This window comes from Ictalurus furcatus, chromosome 25 (genome assembly GCF_023375685.1).
Source record: "Ictalurus furcatus strain D&B chromosome 25, Billie_1.0, whole genome shotgun sequence".
NCBI classification, from domain to species: Eukaryota; Metazoa; Chordata; class Actinopteri; order Siluriformes; family Ictaluridae; genus Ictalurus; species Ictalurus furcatus.
The window spans coordinates 19,368,668-19,389,065 of record NC_071279.1 but is presented as its reverse complement, the minus strand read 5'-3'; the positions used below and the strand labels follow the sequence as shown (position 1 = coordinate 19,389,065).

Here is a 20,398-nt window from a genome sequence, read left to right as displayed (position 1 = left end):
TTCATTCCCATTTGGTTTCCTGGTCACAAAACATTTCAAAGAGGCTTAGAGGTATAAGAGTGTATAGTTGGCTTGTAACATCAGAAGAAGGCTTTTTACCGTCAGAGATGATTTAACATCACGCATCCTATGTCCGTGACGCCGACCATCAACTTTGTAAGTTGTCTTTGTTTCTGTGCTCTGTATATTGTTCATTTGTGTTTGTACAATAAACACAATCAGTATTTCTATTTCTAAATGCTCCGTGGATCTTCTGAAAAAGTATGATCCACTAAGAACTCATCATCTATATGTTCCCATTCAAAGGGAACTCCACATTGCATTAGCTGAACGCTGTGGGAAGCACCTCGCGCGTGACCGGTATCTGAAGCTTGTGTAACATCATGCCTATTTATAGGCCTGCTGTGATCAGGTGACGTAGTAATTAAGTGCGTCACGTGATATATAAATGGCACCTGTGAACCGCGCCACCAGCCTTATTATCTTCAGTGAGACTGCATGTCGTTCAATTGTGTAACGCTCACAAAAATACTCTTCATTTCCTCTCTATCTTTAAAAAAAAGAAAGAAAAATCACTTTACTTTTCTGTCCCTTTAAAAAAAGGAGAAAAGTATAAAATATGAGTGAGAGAGAATTCAGTAAGTGTGTTACGCCTTGCTCCTGTTTCAACCCTGGGGGGAGCGGTGGGGGGGGGACACTTCCTGTCTGAGGATGGAGCATGCCAGGGCTGCCCTCGAGGGATCTGAGGGTGCACATTGTTAACGCCTTACAATTAGGCAGCTCCGCTCAAGACTCGCTCTCTTCTCGGCCGAAGGGAGTTGGGTTTAAGAGCCTCGCAGATCTGGGCCGGCCGCTGCTGAGGCAGCCAGCTGGCTCAGGTCCTGTGGATCTCGTACGGATCTGGAAGAGGAGCCGGAAGCGAGCGCTGCTCTCTCTTGTTCTGTCTTCTGGGTGCGGCTATCCGCTGGATTTTGAAAATAAATCTGCCTCATACTACAGAAAACTCCGCTTTTTCCAGAAGTGCATTACAAAATAGCACGCTTCTGGGGGAAAACCATGCATAAGCCGTATTTATAAACCCGCGATGTCGGATTATTCAGCCATCATGGGGAATGAATGGCACGGCTATTTAGTTATGCCAAAGGTGGAGGAGGCGCTTGCGAGCTACCTCTCTCCATCGACGGCAGGTTTTTTTAGGGGGGCTTTGCCATCAAAGCCATGGAAGGCCGCTATGGTGTTGGTGGGCAAGGCCTATGCGGCAGTGGGTCTTGCTTGTGAGTCACTGCAGACAATTGCAGTGTTGCAGGCCTATGGAGCAGACCTGTTGAGTGAGCTCGACATCCGGCAGCATTCGACCAGTTTCTTCCCTGTTGTGTATCCATGAGTGGAGCCTGAGCCAGTGCTAATGCGACGGAGGCACAGAAGGCGAGTGTGGCAGCACGCCAACCCCCGCAGACAGCCAGCGGAACCGGGTGGCCGCAGTCGTGGCCTACTACTAGGCCTGATCTGAGAATGGTCATAAAGCCCAAGCAGGCAAAGAGGAGCGGTCCTGAGGGGCTGTGGTGGGACGTATTAGGGGACGTTAGGTCGTTAGGCAGTTAGCCCCCAATACTACTGTAGGGCCTCCCCTAACCAAAGCTGTCCCAAGTTTTCAGTGTTCTCTGGTCAGCGAGCTGTCACAGGGCAACGAATATCCGATGCTTTCCCACCAGTAGAATATGGAAAAGTTAACATCACTAAAAGACCTGACAGCGTGGGAAATACTGCCAAATGTGTCTTCAGGGGTTCTGTGTACTGTCTACTGTAGAAAAAGGTTACTGGGTCCAGTTCAGATGTCGACCTCCCCCGGTTCAGAGGTGTGCTCACCACAGTAGTCAGCACAGAGCAGAGCCTGACGTTAGTGCAGGAAATAAGATCACTCTTGGACAAAGGGGCCATAGAAACTGGTCCCTCGTTCCCTGAGGGAGGGAGGTTTTTACAGCTCTTATTTCTTGGTCGGCAAAAAAGATGGGAGTATGCCGCCAATTTTAGATCTGCGTCATCTGAACTGTACTCTTCGGACATACAGGTTCAAGATGCTGACGCCCAAATTTATCATTCCACAGATTCAGTTTGAAGACTGGTTTGTGATAATAGATCTAATAGACACATATTTCCACATATAAATATAGTCCAGTCACAGGAAGTTCCTGAGGTTTGTGTTTGGATGCAATGCATACCAATATTGGGTTCTTCCCTTCAGGCTAGCTTTATCCCCTTGCACCTTCACAAAGTGTGTGGATGTCATTCTAGCTCCATTGCGACTCCAGGGCATCCGCGTACTAAACTACCTGGACAACTGGTTAATTATAGCACAATCCAGAGAACTGGTGATTCAACATCGAGATGTTGTTCTTGTACACATGAAGAATCTCAGGCTCAGGTTGAACCTTTTCTACAGGTTATAAGGATTCAACTATGATAAGGGTGTTTCTATCCCAATATGCTTAGGGTCAAACCTATCAACAATGAGCAAGATAAAGCGGGATCTCGGCTTCCCCTCCAGTCTCTACGAGAGACTGTTGGGCCTTATGGCAGCATCAGCCACAGTCATAACATTGGGCTTATTGATTGCACAGGAGACTGTTTCAGTGGTGGATGAAAAGTTGGGGATTTCATCCAAGGATGAAACCTCCGAGTAATCAGTGTCATCCGGTGATGCCTACATGCTCTGAGAATTTGGAGGTATCTTCGGTTTCTAGCCTTGGGTCACACTCTATGGGTGTCTCCTTATCTCCTTAGTTCTTCAGTAAAAACAAACATTTTAATGCTTAGTAGTTTTTAATGAAAACAATACTGGAAAAAGGGGGCACGGTGGCTTAGTGATTAGCACCTACAGTGGTTAACACCTCCAGGGTCGGGGGTTCAATTCCCGCTGCTGCCCTATGTGTGCAGAGTTTGCATGTTCTTTCCGTGCTTCGGGGGTTTCCTCCGGGTACTCTGGTTTCCTCCCCAAGTCCAAAGACACGCATTGAAGGGCTGATTGGCATGTCCAAAGTGTCCGGACAGTATGAATGTGTGTGTGTGTGTGTGTGTGTGTGTGTATGTGTGTGTGCCCTACGATGGATTGGCACCCCTAGTCTTGGGTGTCCCCGCTTTGTGCCCGGGCTCTCTGGAATAGGCTCCAGGTTCCCCACGACCCTGTGTAGGATAAGCATTACAGAAAATGGATGTATGGATGGAAAATCAGAAAAAAGTGATATCCTGCCATCGGTAAGAAAAACTGTCAATAACACTGAATCTGACCACTACCTTGATACAGAGAGGGGGATTATGGGTAAATGTAGCATGCAGCGACATTCTAGTGCAGTCCTGTTTATATTTAAACATAAACATTCAATACATGGATGCAATATCATTAACACAACATATCAACATAAAAGCAATAAAAAAGAAAAAACAAATAATAAACACCTCCTATAATTTAAATAAATCTGAAAAGCCTTAGCAAAGTCATTGGTTTACAGAGCTTCTTATTTTATCAAAAGCGTAAACTCTTTAGTACAGACATATAACTGCACAGATGTTCTGAAGCACATCACCAGGTGGTTAAAGTGTGTGTGTGTGTGTGTGTGTGTGTGTGTGTGCAGTAATCTCTATAAGCCAGCTGTTCCAACATCTGTTACAGTGCTAAGATGCAGAAGGATGAGCTGATGAGATTTATCCAGGGCAGATGTCAGGAGTGTTTGCTGCACCTGGATAAACCTCATCAGCTCATCCTTCTGCATCTTAGCACACAATAAAAATGATAAAAGTGCATGAATGAATAAATATGTGTTCAGTGAGACGTGCAGTTAAAGAGGTTTTTCTTTTACAGAGAGTAATGATGGATGAAATCTCCCCGCTCCTCTTCAAGGGCTACGTCCTTCAGAGGAGAAATGGGTGTGTATCAGCATCACCTTCTGTCTGTACTGTGTGTATTGTGTTATTCAGTATCATATGGACTGGCGTGACACTTTCTGCTACAGCTGGGACACGTAGAGAACCAGGAGGACTGGTGTACTCCTCTGGAGGAGATTTTATGCTCCACCGCCCCAGGACATAAGCACAGAGAAGCCATTTTTGAAATGGGAGACAAGTTCGGTACGGATACACTCCACAGTTTTTTTGACTAGTTTCCAAGGTGAAAATAAAAATGATAGAATCTAGCATACAGGCTACACAATCAGCAGCTTTTCAGGCATGAAAGAATTATGAGAGACCACACCAACTGTCTGGATATACATGGAGATGGAGAACTTATTGAAAGATTTCGTTTTGTTTTGTTTTGAAATCTTTCCAATTTGTCTTCACTCCAGCGACTGTCTGATTTCCTAATCCACCCCCTGCGTCACTGACTACCACTGTTATCATCTTCCAGGGGTGTATTCCAGAAAGCAGGGTTAATTTACCGTCACATAAACCCTGAACTCTCGGTTGATTAACCCAAACCTTGCTTACTCGGAGTATGTCGGTTCCAGAACACCGGTTTAGGAGTTAGTTCAATCAGCCTCCAATTGGTAACTCAGAGTTGATGCGCGTGCACGGCGAGTACATAAAGACATTATCAACGGATCGCCGATTTCAGGAGTCACCATGGAAACCCAGGGCGGAAAAAAGCAAGCTGCATACTTCAGCGAAGCAGAGTTAGAGTTTTAATGCATGCTTATGAGGAATATAAGCCATTTATACAAAAAAAAGTAACAGCTCGAGTGTAAATGCGTGAATTTGAAAGTTCAGAAATATATGAAAAATTTCCTTTCAGAACCCGTATATTTACACTCACTCCAGTTTCTACCTTAGTCATGATTTGTGAAAGGACCGTACTGAAACTGTACTGCGTCCCCCTCCCCCAACATCCTCCTCCAACGAGTGTTGGATGTGACAGGGCTGGACACACTACAGTTTGTAACATTGGACGAGTTTGTTTAATTAATTAAAGAACTGAGTTTAATTAAAGTATAATCTCACACCTTTGTGTAGATTTGAATCATGTAATGATTAACCTGTATTAAACATGTTATTAATATGGAAAGATTATTTAATGGTAGATTTTGCTAAGATTTTTAGTTTTGTGCTAAAACTTGCTAGCAACATGCTAATCCATGATAACATGCTAATTCATCCTAACAACATGCTCGTTGATCCTAGCAACATGCTAATCCATGATAACATTGTTATTGCTAGCAATGTGCTAATTAATGCTAGCAGTGTGTTAATTAATGCTAGCAACAAGCTAATTCATTGTAGCAGCGTGCTAAAATATGCTAGTAACATGCTAATCCATGCTAGCAAAGTGATAGTTAATGCTAGCAGTGTGCTAAAACATGTTAACAACATGTTAGAACATGCTAGCAATACATGGTATTTCGTGTTATATATTCTGTGTAGAAACATGCTAATTCATGCCGGCAACATGCGAAAACATGCTAGCAAAACATGCTAGTTCATGCTAGCAAGGTATTTCTTTCTCTTTCCAAATCATTAAATTAAAAGCTTGTACAACTTTCAAACCTTCAGACGGCTTTCTCAAGACAACATCAAAGTTTATTGTGAATAACTTCAACGATCTAGTTTGCATAAAATTTTTATTTTACATTATAGTTGTGTGTGATATGTCTATTGCGACTCTCAAACATTTGCATAATGTGATGAGGAAAATGTGGTTTTCTTTGAAGTTATGAAGAAAAGTCTTTTAAATAAAGAGGACTACTGCGTTGTACATTCACTTTAGATTTTATTTAATTAAATGCAGTTTTACATTTTCCCCTGATTTTCTCCCTAATTTATTCATGGCCAGTTCCCGCCCTCCAGTGAGGTCTCCCCTGTCACACAACAGCTACCAACCAGGGAGGGCGAAGGCCATCACATGCTTCCTGTGAGACACGGGAATAATGATAACTGCATCTTTTCGAGCTTCTGACCATCAGGGGGCAGCATAACACCCCCACAGATGCTCATGATTGGCCGGTGTTGCCGTGATTGACAGGGGAGAGAGAGTATGTCCCTCCCTCCCAGAGAGCACGGCCAATTTTGCTCTCTTAGACTTCCGACCACGGATGTCTGTGGCATGGTTAGGATTAGACCCCGAGACAATAGGGAGAACGATTTTGTACTGCGCCTCTCAGGAGCCCTTAAATGCAGCTGTAAGTATGGCTGGTAAATACCTCCACATTACAGTTAGACCAAAATCATTCCAATATACGGACAATATAAGCAATTAGCTCTAGTTAAATCTAACACACTGTTTTCTCCTTAAATCAGTATTTCTTCCATTTGTATCTGAATTTCTAATTTGATCTTAATTTGAAAACAATCAGGATTATTGGAAAGATAAGAAGCATGAAGGCAAGAACTCCAACTCTAAAAATGGAGAGCCAGACCAGCACATGCATCTGATCAGTACAACTGGAACCTGTATGGAAAAATAAAATTGTTAAAAAAAATAATAAACATCAGGAGCTGAAATATATAATGGAGTAACACTGAAAAAAACTTTAAATACTGGATGATTTATTAACAGGAAAAGGTTTTAACTACAGAAAATTCTGTTATAGAAAGTGAAAGGAAGTTTATTTGATCAAAACTCTTACCTTTTCCGTCACTGCTCTTTGAACCCTCATTGGACCCTGTAACAGAATCTGTGTTGTTGTTAACCGTTCCAGGTGTAGGACAGTGTTTCATCTCTTCACCTTTACAAATACATTGGAAAAGCAGCAAATAAACAGAAATGATACTAAATATGAATAATGTGAAATATTCAACATTTAATGCATATGTACACATAATTCTGGTTAAAGTGTTGATCTGGAATTAGCAGGTTATCAGAGTAAAACTGTTTACCTTCAAATTGCAGACGTGTTCCAGATGTGAACTTTAGCATAGGTCCCTCCACTTGTCCACAGAAATATTCTCCTCCATCATCTTCTCTCGTTCCGATAATGTTGAGATCAAACTTCTGGTCATTTACAGTCATACTGAAGCGGCTATCTTTAAATCCCTCTGCAAATGTGTAACTTTGCCCGTAATATCTTACAAAATACTGAGGCACTTTTCCAAAACTCTGTCTGTACCAAGCTAAATTATTTTTGTTTTTGCCCTTGCTCATGCTACACTCCATAGTTACATCTTCTCCACGCTTTACTGTTTTCACATGAAGCTCCTTGATGTCAGAAGTGTTTCCTGTAAAAAAGTGTTTAATATTTAATGTTTAATGTCAGTAAATGATTTAAATATGAAATTTGACTATTTTAAATGAAAGTTTTCAAAATGTTACTCACCAGCTGTGCAGAGAGAAAAAAGAGAGTAAAGCGCGACAAAGAGTGTGATCATCGTTCCTGTTTAGACAAAGTGATAGTGAGGTAATGAACTTGTGAGTTCAGTAGAAAAGCAGGTCCAGACTCACGCCTGATTGGATGTTTTGAAGCTGTGGACTGATTTGATTGGTCCATTAGCTGTAATGAGATGTGAAGCTCACAGTGAATTCTTGTCTATTCTGATGCTGTGATGAGTCACATGACTTTACAGATATGATGTACTGGAGCTCTATCAGTCCTGTGTGCTGGAACCTCTCTGAGAGAAGAAGTTTAATGACGTGCTTTTAGGTCAGCAGATCTAACAACGCCGAAGAGGAATAATGTGTAATCCCGCTGTGGGGGAGGGGGACGCAGTACAGTTTCAGTATGGTCCTTTCACAAATCATTTGTCTAAGGTAGAACCTGGAGTGAGCGTATATACGGGGTTTTACGGTAGCTGTCAGACACTTGGGGGGGAAGCAAATCTGTATTATTTAAGATGTAGACACTAGAAAGGTTTTCATGCAAATGAAACACCTCAGCATCACGGCGTGGTCCGGGGGTCACTGTGTGGAGGAGGTGAACTTACTGGATAGCTGAGTGAGGTAGCCAGTGAGGCCAGTACACTTCCAGTTTCAAGTTTGGTGATGTTGGGGAAAGGGTTGTTATTGTCAGTGGAGGAGACAGAAGGCCTTATTGATAAATAAAACCACACTTTGCTAGGACTGGAGCAACGGTACTGTAATGAGCCTAGAAGCAGTCATGAGAGTGGACTCGAGTGTTCAGTCCAAGTGTGACAACGCTCTTAACACATTTGTAGAAGTGTTACTGGCTGCAGCAGCGCTCTCTCACATCATGCAGTTGTTTCAGTTGAACAGAAATAGCATCGTGGTTTCTGAGTTTCTGAGACTGAGTGTTTTAATCAGCAGCTCACACTGACTTCTTTTGGGTCACTTCAACAGTCCAAATGTCTTCATGTTAGAATCTCAGGCTAAAACACAAAAGAGCTGGAGTTCATTCATAAAAATGTCTCTAAAAATATCATGTAGAATGTCGAGAGCACTATTTATTCGAACTGTGCTAGAGACTGTGCTCTATCTGTGTGAGGCCTGTTATCCACCCTAAAGGACATAACAACAGAGACAGAACTGGGATTAATTCAAGTATAATCTCACACCTTTGGGTAGATTTGAATCATGTAATGATTAACCTGTATAAAACATGTCCACAATTATTTATTCAGAACGTTTATACAAAGTGCCCCAGTGTGTGAGGGTGTGGAGGAAGACTCGAGAGGCAGCCGGAATCTTAACTGATCTCCGGGTTCACGATTATTCAGGCCGCGCTTTTCAGTGCACTTTCAAAACAACAAACAGAAAACTCACGCCTTTTTCTCTGTTAGGTTCAAGTTCACACTTCTTGGCGTTTGTGTGTTTGTGTGAGTGTGTATCTGTGTGTGTGTGTGTGTGAGTGTGTGTGTTGGGGGGGGGGAGGACACTCGTGCTCTCTTTCTCTTACTTGCAGGTTCAAAAAAGCTCGAACAGATACAAATAATTAGACTGTCGGTTAGACCCGCCTCCTCTCCATCCACAGCTGAAGCTCAACCACGCCCCCACCACCACAGTTACCTTCCTAAGGCTTTTAGTTTTATTTAAATTAGAGGTCGTATTTATTTATTTATTATTTGTGTTTGTTCTTTCTTTTAGCTTTTATGTTATATAATATTCATAAATTGTAATGTTTATGTTCACATACACAAAGACACAAATACACATTAACACAGAAGTTTAAACCAGGCTTTACTGTGTGTGTGTGTGTGTGTGTGTGTGTGTGTGTACAGTGTATCCTAAGAAAACACTTAACATAATAAAACTTTTGATAAAACCTGGTCCTGATCTCTTTGGTGGTGGTTTGAACTACACGTAACAATGCACCATATTTCTGGTCCTGAAGTAGCTGCTGCGTGCTACAGAACCACCATCTTGATCAGAACCACTGGATTTATAAAAGTCTAACATCTCTTACAGCCCTGATAAAGAAAGAATCAAACTCTTTAGTTTATATCTCTCACTTTAAACCACAGTGCTGTTTCCATTAACACTGACACACACTCTCTGGTGTGAGATGGAAACTAGAGGACAAACGTCTCAAACCAAACACCAGCGTGAGGCCATTAAGGTTTTTACCACATCAAAGGTGCTGAAACTGCCGGACTCATAGACTGCAGCAGCACTTTGTCTAAACGTTTTGCATGCATAAGTCTAGACATGTTTTACAGCTTCATCATTTAATAATCATATAGTGTGAGAATATTCTTTAATTAATACCCTTTCTTTCATGTTTTTAAAATGTTTTGTGTTTTAAAGTGGACAAGTCCTCACAGAGATCGAGCTCAGTCTCTAGCACAGTCTGCACATCAGATTTATCAGAGACATTATCATCAATGAGTTTCATCTCTTTTGTGTTTTAGCCTGAGATCGTAATATGAAGACATTTGGACTGTTGAAGTGACACAAAATAAGTCCGTGTGAGCTGCTGGCTAAAACACTCATCTATCTGAGGCTTGAAACCACAATGCTATTTCTGTTAAACTGAAACCATGTGATGTGACAGAGCACTGCTGCAGCCAGTAACACTTCTTCACATGCATTAAGAGCGTTTGGCTCGAATACTTGAGTCCACATCCAGAAATGATTCTGGGCTCGTTTGGGGGCGGGGATGAAAATCACAGGTTTGCCTTCACATTGAAGAATTCCTTCTGAACCGTGGATCGATTGTGCAGTTCCATACATCACTGTTGTACACACAGGTTTGCAAAATGGTAGCCATTAGGTTCATCCTTTTCTTCTCAGGTGATGAAGAACAGCAGTTTTTGGAAGCACGGCATGTCATCATGCAGGAAAACCTGCAAAAGAGAAGTCATTCTGATGTAAGAAGATTTTTAGCCATGGAGGCTGATGCTGAGCCAAACTGCTCCAGTGCTGTGAAAGTACACCTCTCCCTTCCCACCTTACACTCTATAACAGTGGACTACATAAAGTTTATCCCAATATGCAGGCAATACAAGGTGAAATAAAAACACACCCACTTTAATACTGACACAAGGCCAAGTAGACACGTGTTGTCTTTCCTGCCCACACGTTATATTTGTAGCTTGTGGTTGTAAACTAGAGGTGGCATTGGGACTGGAATCCTGCTGAACCCAACAGAAAAGTTGCAGGAGTGAGAGATATGAAGCTCACAGGACAAAGAACGTTCAATTGGGAGTAAATGCTTTATCCTTGTCAGGGCCTCTACAGTGTAAAAATCTATTATATTGTGGGAAATAGACTAAAGTGATTAGACACGGCTCAGGAGAATCTCATCCAGGAATCATTTACACTCATGGAGACGGCAGTGATGAGTGTAAGAAGAGCTCTGAGGCTGGTTCTCCTATGCAGAGCTGTGTCTACACTCTCCCCAAGAGGAACCTCACAACCTCTGATAATGGAACGTTCTACTGTGCTGTGGCTGCGTGTGGACAAATCCTCTTTGGGAATGGAACTGAAGTGAAAGTAATTCAAATAAAAGGTAAGACATTTGAGGACCCAAAAGTCCTGTTGGTAACTCAGAGACAGTTAGATTCCTACTCTCCAACAGAATTTTACCTTAAACCTTGTTTCACTAGACTCAGTAATGTTTCAGCTCTACAAGTGTTTTAAAACAGATTTATTTTTCTATACAGGTTCCAGTTGTACTGATCAGATGCATGTGCTGTTCTGGCTCTCCATTTTTAGAGTTGGAGTTCTTGCCTTCATGCTTATCTTTACAATAATTATTTTTAAATGAAGATCAAATTAAAAATTCAAGGCTAAGGTAAAAAATACTGACAATTTTGCTAATTGCTTTGATTTTCTACCTAGATTTATTTTATTTAGTTCAAAACTGAAGAAAGCAATTAAATAAGTAACATCTATAATGAATATTAAATGTCTTACTCCTTTTGTTTTACGAGATTTTTGTATATTGTACATCTTGGTCTGTGATTTTGTTTAAGTTTTGTGGAATAAACACAGAGCATTTTTCCTTTAATAAATTTGTGACAAGAAAAAAGTCTCAGACATTTCATTCCCATGTAGAGCTGCAGTGAATGAATGGAGTGAATGAATACAAATGGAACAGTGCTAATGAATAGCGATTATGTTTTTCACTACATTTGAGGATCTAAAATGCTTCTGTAAGTGGTTAGCACGTTCGCCTCACACCTCCAGGGTTGGGGGTTCAATTCCCGCGGCTCTGTGTGTGTGGAGTTTGCATGTTCTCCCCGTGCTGCGGGGGTTTCCTCCGGGTACTCCGGTTTCCTCCCCCAGTCCAAAGACATGCATGGTAGGCTGATTGGCGTGTCCAAAGTGTCCGTAGTGTATGAATGGGTGTGAGTGTGTATGTGTGTGTGCCCTCTGATGGATTGGCACCCTGTCCAGGGTGTACCTCAGTCATATGTATTGAAACATGTAGATAACAATGGGAAACAGCTCATGGACAGTGTTCTTGGATGTGACCTTTCTGAGTGTATCAGGGGATGTAATCACTGTGTGGTGAAATATTACTTTGCAGAATATAGCACATTTATTTTAGAGACAGAGGACAGCCTTCTGGAAATGACTACTTCTGGCAGGTAGGACACCTCTGGCAAAAATTTTGCACAACCGTATCAACGGAAGGCCATTGAACCTGTTCCGGAGCCATTCAGTGGGGCTTTTTTCCCCCTTGTGACGTGTTAGGGGATGTGAGTGAACCAGATGCATAAGTAGCATACATCATGGAGCGTGTGAGGACTGAATGCTTTGTGGGCTTCACTTAGTGCAGGTTCTGGTAATACAGGAGGTCAAGTTTGATGTGGAAACATTCAGTATAAAGACCTTTAAGGCAGTGACTCAGAGGGGCCAGCTTCCCCCCGACCCTGAACTTAGATTAAGGATTAAACATTTATTGTGATGAGGTGATGAACTGTTAATTCTGGATCTTCAATTATTCTCATTACATGCAGTATTCCTGAAAAAAGGAAAATATTTGAGAAGAACTCAAATGCTGTACTGCATCAACAGTGCTTTACCTTGACTTATTTCAGTAATGCACACAGTTTACAATATCCTATCCCAATAACATGAAAATCACTCAGTATAGTGTCAAAGAAATTTAACATGTGGATGCACTTTAAAATCCATCAGGTCTGATGCATATGTGGCCACCAGGGGGCGGATTGCACACAAACCCCAGGGTTAATACATTATGGCCAATGAATACACCAATATTTAACCAATATTTAACATCAGCTCAGCAAGTTCACTGTAAAATAACTCATAGCACACTTCTCAACAGGATTTTGCACGCTTTTTTCCCCCACTGTTAGGCCTTAGTGTCCATCCACATTTCTTCAGTATCTACTCTGACTCCCTCTTCCCACTTTGATCCTGCAGGCTTGCAGACACACCGCTCATAAAAACACTTCTCAACTACAATATACACATATATTCTGCTTGTAGTTTTCATTTTTTGAGATCTAAAAACCCACTTTTGTTAATTTAGTTCATAATTTGGAGAAGCTCATGAGGGAAAAACACCGTCTCAGGCCGACTCATAGGAAAACCACGCAAGTGTTTATCTAAAAGCTGAAAACTGCTTACCTTAAAATGAACAATATTAAAGCTCATGACACTGTGTATATAGAAATGCCCAGTTCAGCCATGAAACTCTGTCTGAGCGCTGATTGGCTCCTTTGACGCCGCGCAACAGCCAGTCAGTGACGCGTCTCCGCCCACATGACCCTCATAATCCCGACCAACTCACCGTCCACAGCCTGCGCGTGCCGGCAAATTTCAGCTTTATCGCTTACAGCTGGTAAAATCCCATAAAAGCGGATTAAAAAACTGATCACAGCTGGCAAACGCTAATAATGTCTTTAATTCTAATAATGCCTGGGTTTAAGCCGACGGAAAGTGCTTTCATTTTACTTACTTTCACTTTTCTCCTAGCTTTTCAGCAGTGTATTTTAGTCTCACGTGGTGCACACACACACACACACACACACACACACACTCCAGATGCGCTCTCTCTCTCTCTCTCTCTCTCTCTCTGCCTTTTTCCTCAGCTGCTCACTGCATCACAGAACATTCATTAGCTGACTTCTCCACAGGTGTGTATTCTTAAAGGAACGTTCACACATACAGCGACAATGCAACGGCGACCGGATGTGGGCGTGTCCAGTGAAGCCAAAGCTGGTAAAAGTTTAGGTTTATGCAAATTTGGTGCATCGACTACCAATAGGAGTGAAGTAGAGTGAGTGCATGTCATCTATGGCCACCCCTGCTCACTAGCAGGAGCAGCGCCATTGTAGCAGTAGCCAATTAGCTTAGCTTAGGATCCTAGCGGGTTTAAACAAAAAATAAATACATTAATTAATTAAATGAATAAATAATAATGAAACACTCACTTTTTCTTGCAATCAAGAAAAATCCCAGTGTAGCTCTTATCTTGGGTGAAGTGTCCGGCTTGTTGCTGCTTCGGCGCCCAGGAACAAGCAGCACCGAGCCAGACACTTCACCCAGGAAACATGGAGGCCACGGTCTGGCTCCCTGTCACCATTGAACATGTAGTGAATGACACCCTGATGGTGACGCTCACTTACTGAGATGGGAGCTGCCCCAGGATTTTGCACAGTGAATGTGTTTCATTATTATTATTATTTATGCTTTAAACACATTAAGGCCATAAGTTGTGCCACCCATGTTACTTTGGCAACCAGTAGTGGGAACGCCTTAAACTAGGATCAAGTGTTAATAGTGAATAAGACGTGTTACGGGTGTTGAATGTGACAAGGCTGGACACACTACAGTTTGTAACACTGGATGAGTTTGCTTTCAGATGTCTTTATTATTCAGGTTTGTTAATTACAGTGAGTTATCACTATGGAAGTGCTGGACTTAATCTTACAGGTAGTGATGCTGAATGATTGTTGTCATAGTGACTATAGGTCGAATGATCTTTAATTGATCTGTGTGCACGCAACATGTTCAGTTTAATGCTGTCAGTTAATCTTTAATTAAAGTATTAGTTATTTGTTCCATACAGTAGAATCATACAGCACTTATGTGGAGGAGAATGTTGTGTCCTGTCTTAAATATGGAGGGAGCTATAAGGAGATTGGTTGCAATATTAAAATACCTTCAACAATAATGAGAAAGAAGAGGCTAAGGGAATGCAACATGTGATGTGTTTGTGCTTAGTGTTCATTAAAAGAAAAGATCTACTATTTGGCCTGGTCTACATGACTACCTTTATGTCTACATGGTATCTATCTAGTCTTCCTCTACTACCATAAATAACAATCCTCCCACATTAATAAACATGACCTATGGGCTTCATATCTGATCACCTGCTCACAACACTTTTTTTTTTTAGTTCTGCAAGATCTCACTCCTGATGAAACCTCTATTTGCATCCACAAACTACAAATGTAGTTTATGGGCAGGAAAGACAAAACATGTCAAATTGTTCTCGTCTCAGTATTAATGTGAGTGTGTATTTATTTCAGCTTGCATTGGCTGCATTATAGGCTTTATACACTTTATGAAGTCCACTGCTATAGAGTGAAAGGCAGGAAGGGAGAGGTGTTGGGTTTTTTCTGGATGTGGAGCTGATTACCCTCCAGAGTTCAGTAAGTTTGGTGAAGTGTGAAAGCTGTTCCCTTTCAAAGTTAACTCCACGTTGCGTTCGCAGAACGCTATGGGAATCACCATCACAAGCGACCGGCATCCGAAGCTTGTTTAAAATCATGCCTATTTATAGGTCTACCGTGATCTGGTGACATGGCAATTAAGCGCGTTGCGTTATATATATACGGCAACTGTGAACCGCATCGTCAGCCTTATTATCTTCAGTGAGACTGCATGTGGGTCATTCGTGTAACACTCGCAAAAAGATGCTTCATTTCTTCTTCATCTTTTAAAAAAAACTTTACTTTTCTGTCCCTTTAAAAAAAGAAAAGAAAAAAAGAATGAGCGCGTGAGAATTCAGGAAGTGTGTTTCGCCTTGCTCCTGTTCCAGCCGCCTCAGGTCCTGGGTATCTCGTATAGATCTGGAAGAGGCACCGGAGATGAGCGTGGCTCTATCTCTTGCTCTGTCTTCCGGGTCTGGCTTTCCGCCTGACTTTGGAGCTCGCATTGCAACTCCTTCTTCCACTTTGGGAATCCAAAAATCTTACTCTGAGGAGCCAGTAGGGGGAGCCATTGCACAAAAAACTGATAGCAGCTCTCAAGCATATAAAGAGCTGCTTGAGGTGATTACAAGGGCAGTTGAAAAGCTAAATATAGACTGAAGAGGAAGTGGCTCGTAGTAGGCTGGATGAGCGCTTCCTCCCCAGTGAAAATAAATCTCCCTCACACCACAGAAAACTCCCCTTTTTTCCAGAAGTGCATGATGAAATATCATTTTTCTGGGGAAACCATACACTAGCTGTGTTTATAACCCCGCTATAACCCCGCTATGCCGAAGGTGGAGGAGGTGCTTGCAAGCCAGCTCTCTCCATCGACGGCAGGTAAATTAAGGGGTCCGTCTTTGCCTTCCAAGCCATGTAAGGCCACTTCGGTGTTAGAGGGCAAAGCCTACGTGGCAGTGGGTCTTGCTTGTGGGTCACTGCATACAATGGCAGTGTTGCAGGCCTACCAAGCAGATCTGCTGAGTGAGCTGGACACTGGGGAGGGAATTGAGCCCAAGGCAGTGCAAAGCCGTGCCGCACCACAGATTTGTCTCTCCAGGCGACCAAGCAAATGGCCATTCATATCAGCCGTTTAATGGGTAGCTTGGTTGTGGTGGAGAGGCACATATGGCTCAACCGCTCAGGGATGGGCAACAAAGATAAGGTGTACTTGCTGGATGCCCCTGTTAAACGTTCTGGCCTGTTCGGCGGTGCGGTTAATGCCATCGCCGATAGTTTTCACAAAGCAAAACACCAAATGGCAGTGTTCATCCAGTTCCTTCCACGGTGTGTCAAATTCGGTCCCCCTGGCTCTCCACGGGGGGAGGTGGACCGCCACACTGGCGCTGGCCCCGGCTCCACTCATCTATGGAGATACGGGCCATATTTCTAGCACTGAAATTCTTTCTTTCTCAATTAAGAGGTCACAATGTGTTAGTTGTGCCAGTCAACACAGCAGTGGTATCATACATCAACCACCAGGGAGAGTTACGTTCATGCACCCTGTTCACACAGGCGCAACTAATTCTTCTCTGGGCAGAGGGAAGGTTCTTGTCAGTGAGTGCAATGTACATTCCAGTCAGCCAGAATGTGGGTTCAGACATCCTGTCAATGCAGGGGCTGAGGTCCAGGGATTGGAGGCTCCATCCACAAGTGGTGTAGTCCATATGGCGGAGGTTCGGTCAAGCGGAAGTGGATGTGTTCACCTCTGAGGAGACAACACACTGCTCTCTGTGGTTTTCCCTCACTCCATCCACACCATTAGGGCTGGACGCATGGTGCACATGTGGCCGAGGTCGTATCTATATGCTTTTCCTACCGATTGCTCTGCTCCCACAAGTTCTAGCGAGAGTTCGCCAAGACAATCTATGTCTGCTGCTAGTAGCAACTTATTTGCCGACTCGAATATTGTTCTCAGGGACAATATCCCTGCCAGATGGCACTCCTTCAGACATTCCCATCCGCAGGGATCTACTGTCTCAAGCCATAGGGCTGATTTATCACCCTCGACTGGAACTATGGAAACTGCAGGTCTGACCAGTGAGGGGCATCAGCTCATAGATTCTGGTCCCACAACTGAGGTTGTAGAGACCATGTTGAACCCTAGAGCACCATCCACGAGGAAATTGTATGCGCTCAAGTGGCGACTTTTTGTCTCGTGGTGTAAGGAACATCAGCTAGACCCAGTGAACTGCACAATAGCTACAGTCCTGGACTTCTTACAAGGACGTTTCTCAGCAGGGTTGGCTCCTTCTACAATCAGAGTTTACATGGCCACCATTTTTGCCAGCCATGCCCCTGTTGATGGAGCCTCTGTGGGGCAACATCCACTAACTTCAAGGTTTATGCGTGGTGTCAGGTGGAGTCCCACCTGCAGGACGTGCATACCTTCCTGGGACCTTTCTGTGGACCTGGAAGGTCTGTCAGGGGCCCCATTTGAACCCTTAGAGTCAGCCTCTGAGAATCATCTGACTCTAAACACAACTCTTCTGCGGGCCCTGACAGCTCTCAAGCGAGTAGGAGGTCTACAAGCTCTCTCTGTTGCTCCTTCCTGCCTTGACTTTAGCCCTGGATTAGCCAAGGCCTTCCTGTATCCTAGGCCGGATTATATTCCTAAAGTGCCCACACCTGCTGCCCAGCCTGTAGTGTTGCAGGCTTTCTGCCCTCCTCTGTTCCTCACACTGCATCAAGAGAGAATGCACCAACTGTGTCCAGTGACGGCTCTCTGTACTTACGTCCACCGCTATGGCCAGTGGCGTAAGTCACTTTGGTCTGCTTTGGCGGCAACAGTAGATGTGATGCTGTGTCGAAGCAGCGCATCTCTAATTGGATAGTGGAAGCAATCTCTATCGTTTATGACGCAAGGTCTCGCTACGCCTCTGGGCATAAAGGCTCATTCCACTAGGGGGTTGCCTCCTCAAAAGCTTTGTCCAAAGGAGTATCCTTACAGGATGTGTGTGCTGCTGCAGGGTGGTCTACACCACACACATTCATTCGATATTACAGCCTGGAAATCCATTCCACCCCGGGCTCGAGTGTCTTGCAGTGACCCTTGGGCTTGGGTCTTTTTCAACAGGCCGTACCCTCGGTATGACAGAGTGGGTATTCTCGTTCCCATAGTGCTGTGCTAACGCAACGTGGAGTTCCCTTTGGAAGGGAACATCTGGGTTAGGCATGAAACCTTGTTCCCTGAGAAGGGAATTGCGTAGCTTTGCCATACCGGGGCAGGCCTGTGAATTTTGTCTTCGCTTCAAATAATAGAGGCTGACAGTGAGGTTCACAGGTGCTGTGTATACATATTGTACGACGTGCTTAATTGCCACATCATCTGATCATGGCAGGCCTATAAATAAGCATGATGTTACACAAGCTTCAGAAGCCAGTCACACATGAGGGTGCTTCCCATAGCGTTGTGCTAACGCAATGTCTCGTTCCCTTCACAGGGAACAGGGTTACATGCGAAACCCAGACGTTTTTGCATCCAGGATTGGTTCAGATAACTGATCCCTGTTCCTTTTGAAAATGGTGGTCTGTGGTTTCCTTTCACCAAAACCTGGTTGTCTGCCTCGTGTGTGTAAGCTATCTGATCTCTGGGTTAAAATTTGTCATTATACTTCCTGTTTTGGCTCCACCAGGTATTTATTCTTTATTAAGCAGCATCTGCTGGTCAATGAAAGGTAACAGGAAGTAGAAAACAGAAAGTAACCACTACAGCAAGGGTCAGGAAATTACCCAAGAGTAACTGTCAAGTGCAAGATACAATCATTAGCAATCCTACCTCTTTAGCCTTTGATAAGCCATTCCTTGTATTTAAACATGTTTACGAGTCAAGTATAAATATTCTGAGTGTATTTTTGTTGTTAAATATTAATAGGAAATTATATAATTAACATCACGGTCCGGAGGTCACTGTGTGGAGGAGGTGGATTTACTGGATAGCTGAGTGAGGTAGCCAGTGAGGCCAGTACACTTCCAGTTTCGTTTAGTGATGTTGGGGAAAGGGTTGTTATTGTCAGTGGAGGCGACAGAAGGCCTTATTGATAAATAAAACCACACTTTGCTAGGACTGGAGCAACGTTACTGTAATGAGCTCACCCTTGTGCTGCGAGTGTTTGTACTGAGAACTTTGAAAAATACACACGTCTCATGTCGGCCTCCGTGGATGAAATCTTCTTACACCAGAACAGCTCCTCGTTTGCAGGTTTTCCTCCATGATGACATGCTGCTTGAGTGCTGGAACCAAATGAAACTAATAAAAACAATGAAAGGATGAACCTCCAGCAGAGCTGCATACGCATAAGTGAGGTATGGAATTGCAGAAGTGATCCATGGCTCAGAATTAATTCCTCTGTGTGACAGCAAACCTGTGATTATAAGCCCCGCCCACAAACAAGCCTAGAAGCAGTCATGAGAGTGGACTTGAGTGTTCAGTCCAAGTGTGAGAACGCTTTTAACACATTTGTAGAAGTGTCACTGGCTGCAGCAGCGCTCTCTCACATCATGCAGTTGTTTCAGTTGAACAGAAATAGCATTGTGGTTTCTGAGTTTCTGAGACTGAGTGTTTTAATCAGCAGCTCACACTGACTTCTTTTGGGTCACTTCAACAGTCCAAATGTCTTCATGTTAGAATCTCAGGCTAAAACACAAAAGAGCTGGAGTTCATTCATAAAAATGTCTCTAAAAATATCATGTAGAATGTCAAGAGCACTATTTATTCAAACTGTGCTAGAGACTGTGCTCTATCTGTGTGAGGCCTGTTATCCACCCTAAAATCTAGTTTCCATCTCACACCAGAGTGTGTGTCAGTGTTTTATAAAAGTCTATCTTACATCTCTTACAGCCCCTGATAGAGAAGCAAACTCTTTAGATTTTATCTCTCACTTTAAGCCACAGTGCTGTTTCCATTAACACTGACACACAGTCTCTGGTGTGAGATGGAAACTAGAGGACAAACGTCTCAAACCAAACACCAGCGTGAGGCCATTAAGGTTTTTACCACATCAAAGGTGCTGAAACTGCCGGACTCATAGACTGCAGCAGCACTTTGTCTAAACGTTTTGCATTCATAAGTCTGGACATGTTTTACAGCTTCATCATTTAATGATCATATAGTGTGAGAATATTCTTTAATTAATACCCTTTCTTTCTTTTTTAAAAAACTTTTTGTGTTTTAAAGTGGACAAGTCCTCACAGAGATCGAGCTCAGTCTCTAGCACAGTTTGTACATCAGATTTATCAGAAACATTATCATCAATGAGTTTCATCTCTTCTGTGTTTTAGCCTGAGATTGTAATATAAAGACATTTGGACTGTTGAAGTGACACAAAATAAGTCCGTGTGAGCTGCTGATTAA

General features: G+C 43.0%; 1 gene segment (V, D, J or C); it reads right to left on the bottom strand.

Moving 5' to 3' along the window:
- Positions 1 to 5,735: 5,735 nt before the first annotated feature.
- Positions 5,736 to 7,570, bottom strand: LOC128601132 (Ig kappa chain V-V region MOPC 149-like). The segment is given in 4 exon segments: positions 5,736 to 6,433; positions 6,612 to 6,647; positions 6,862 to 7,200; positions 7,299 to 7,570. Coding segments are annotated over 4 exon segments (552 nt in total).
- Positions 7,571 to 20,398: the final 12,828 nt, after the last annotated feature.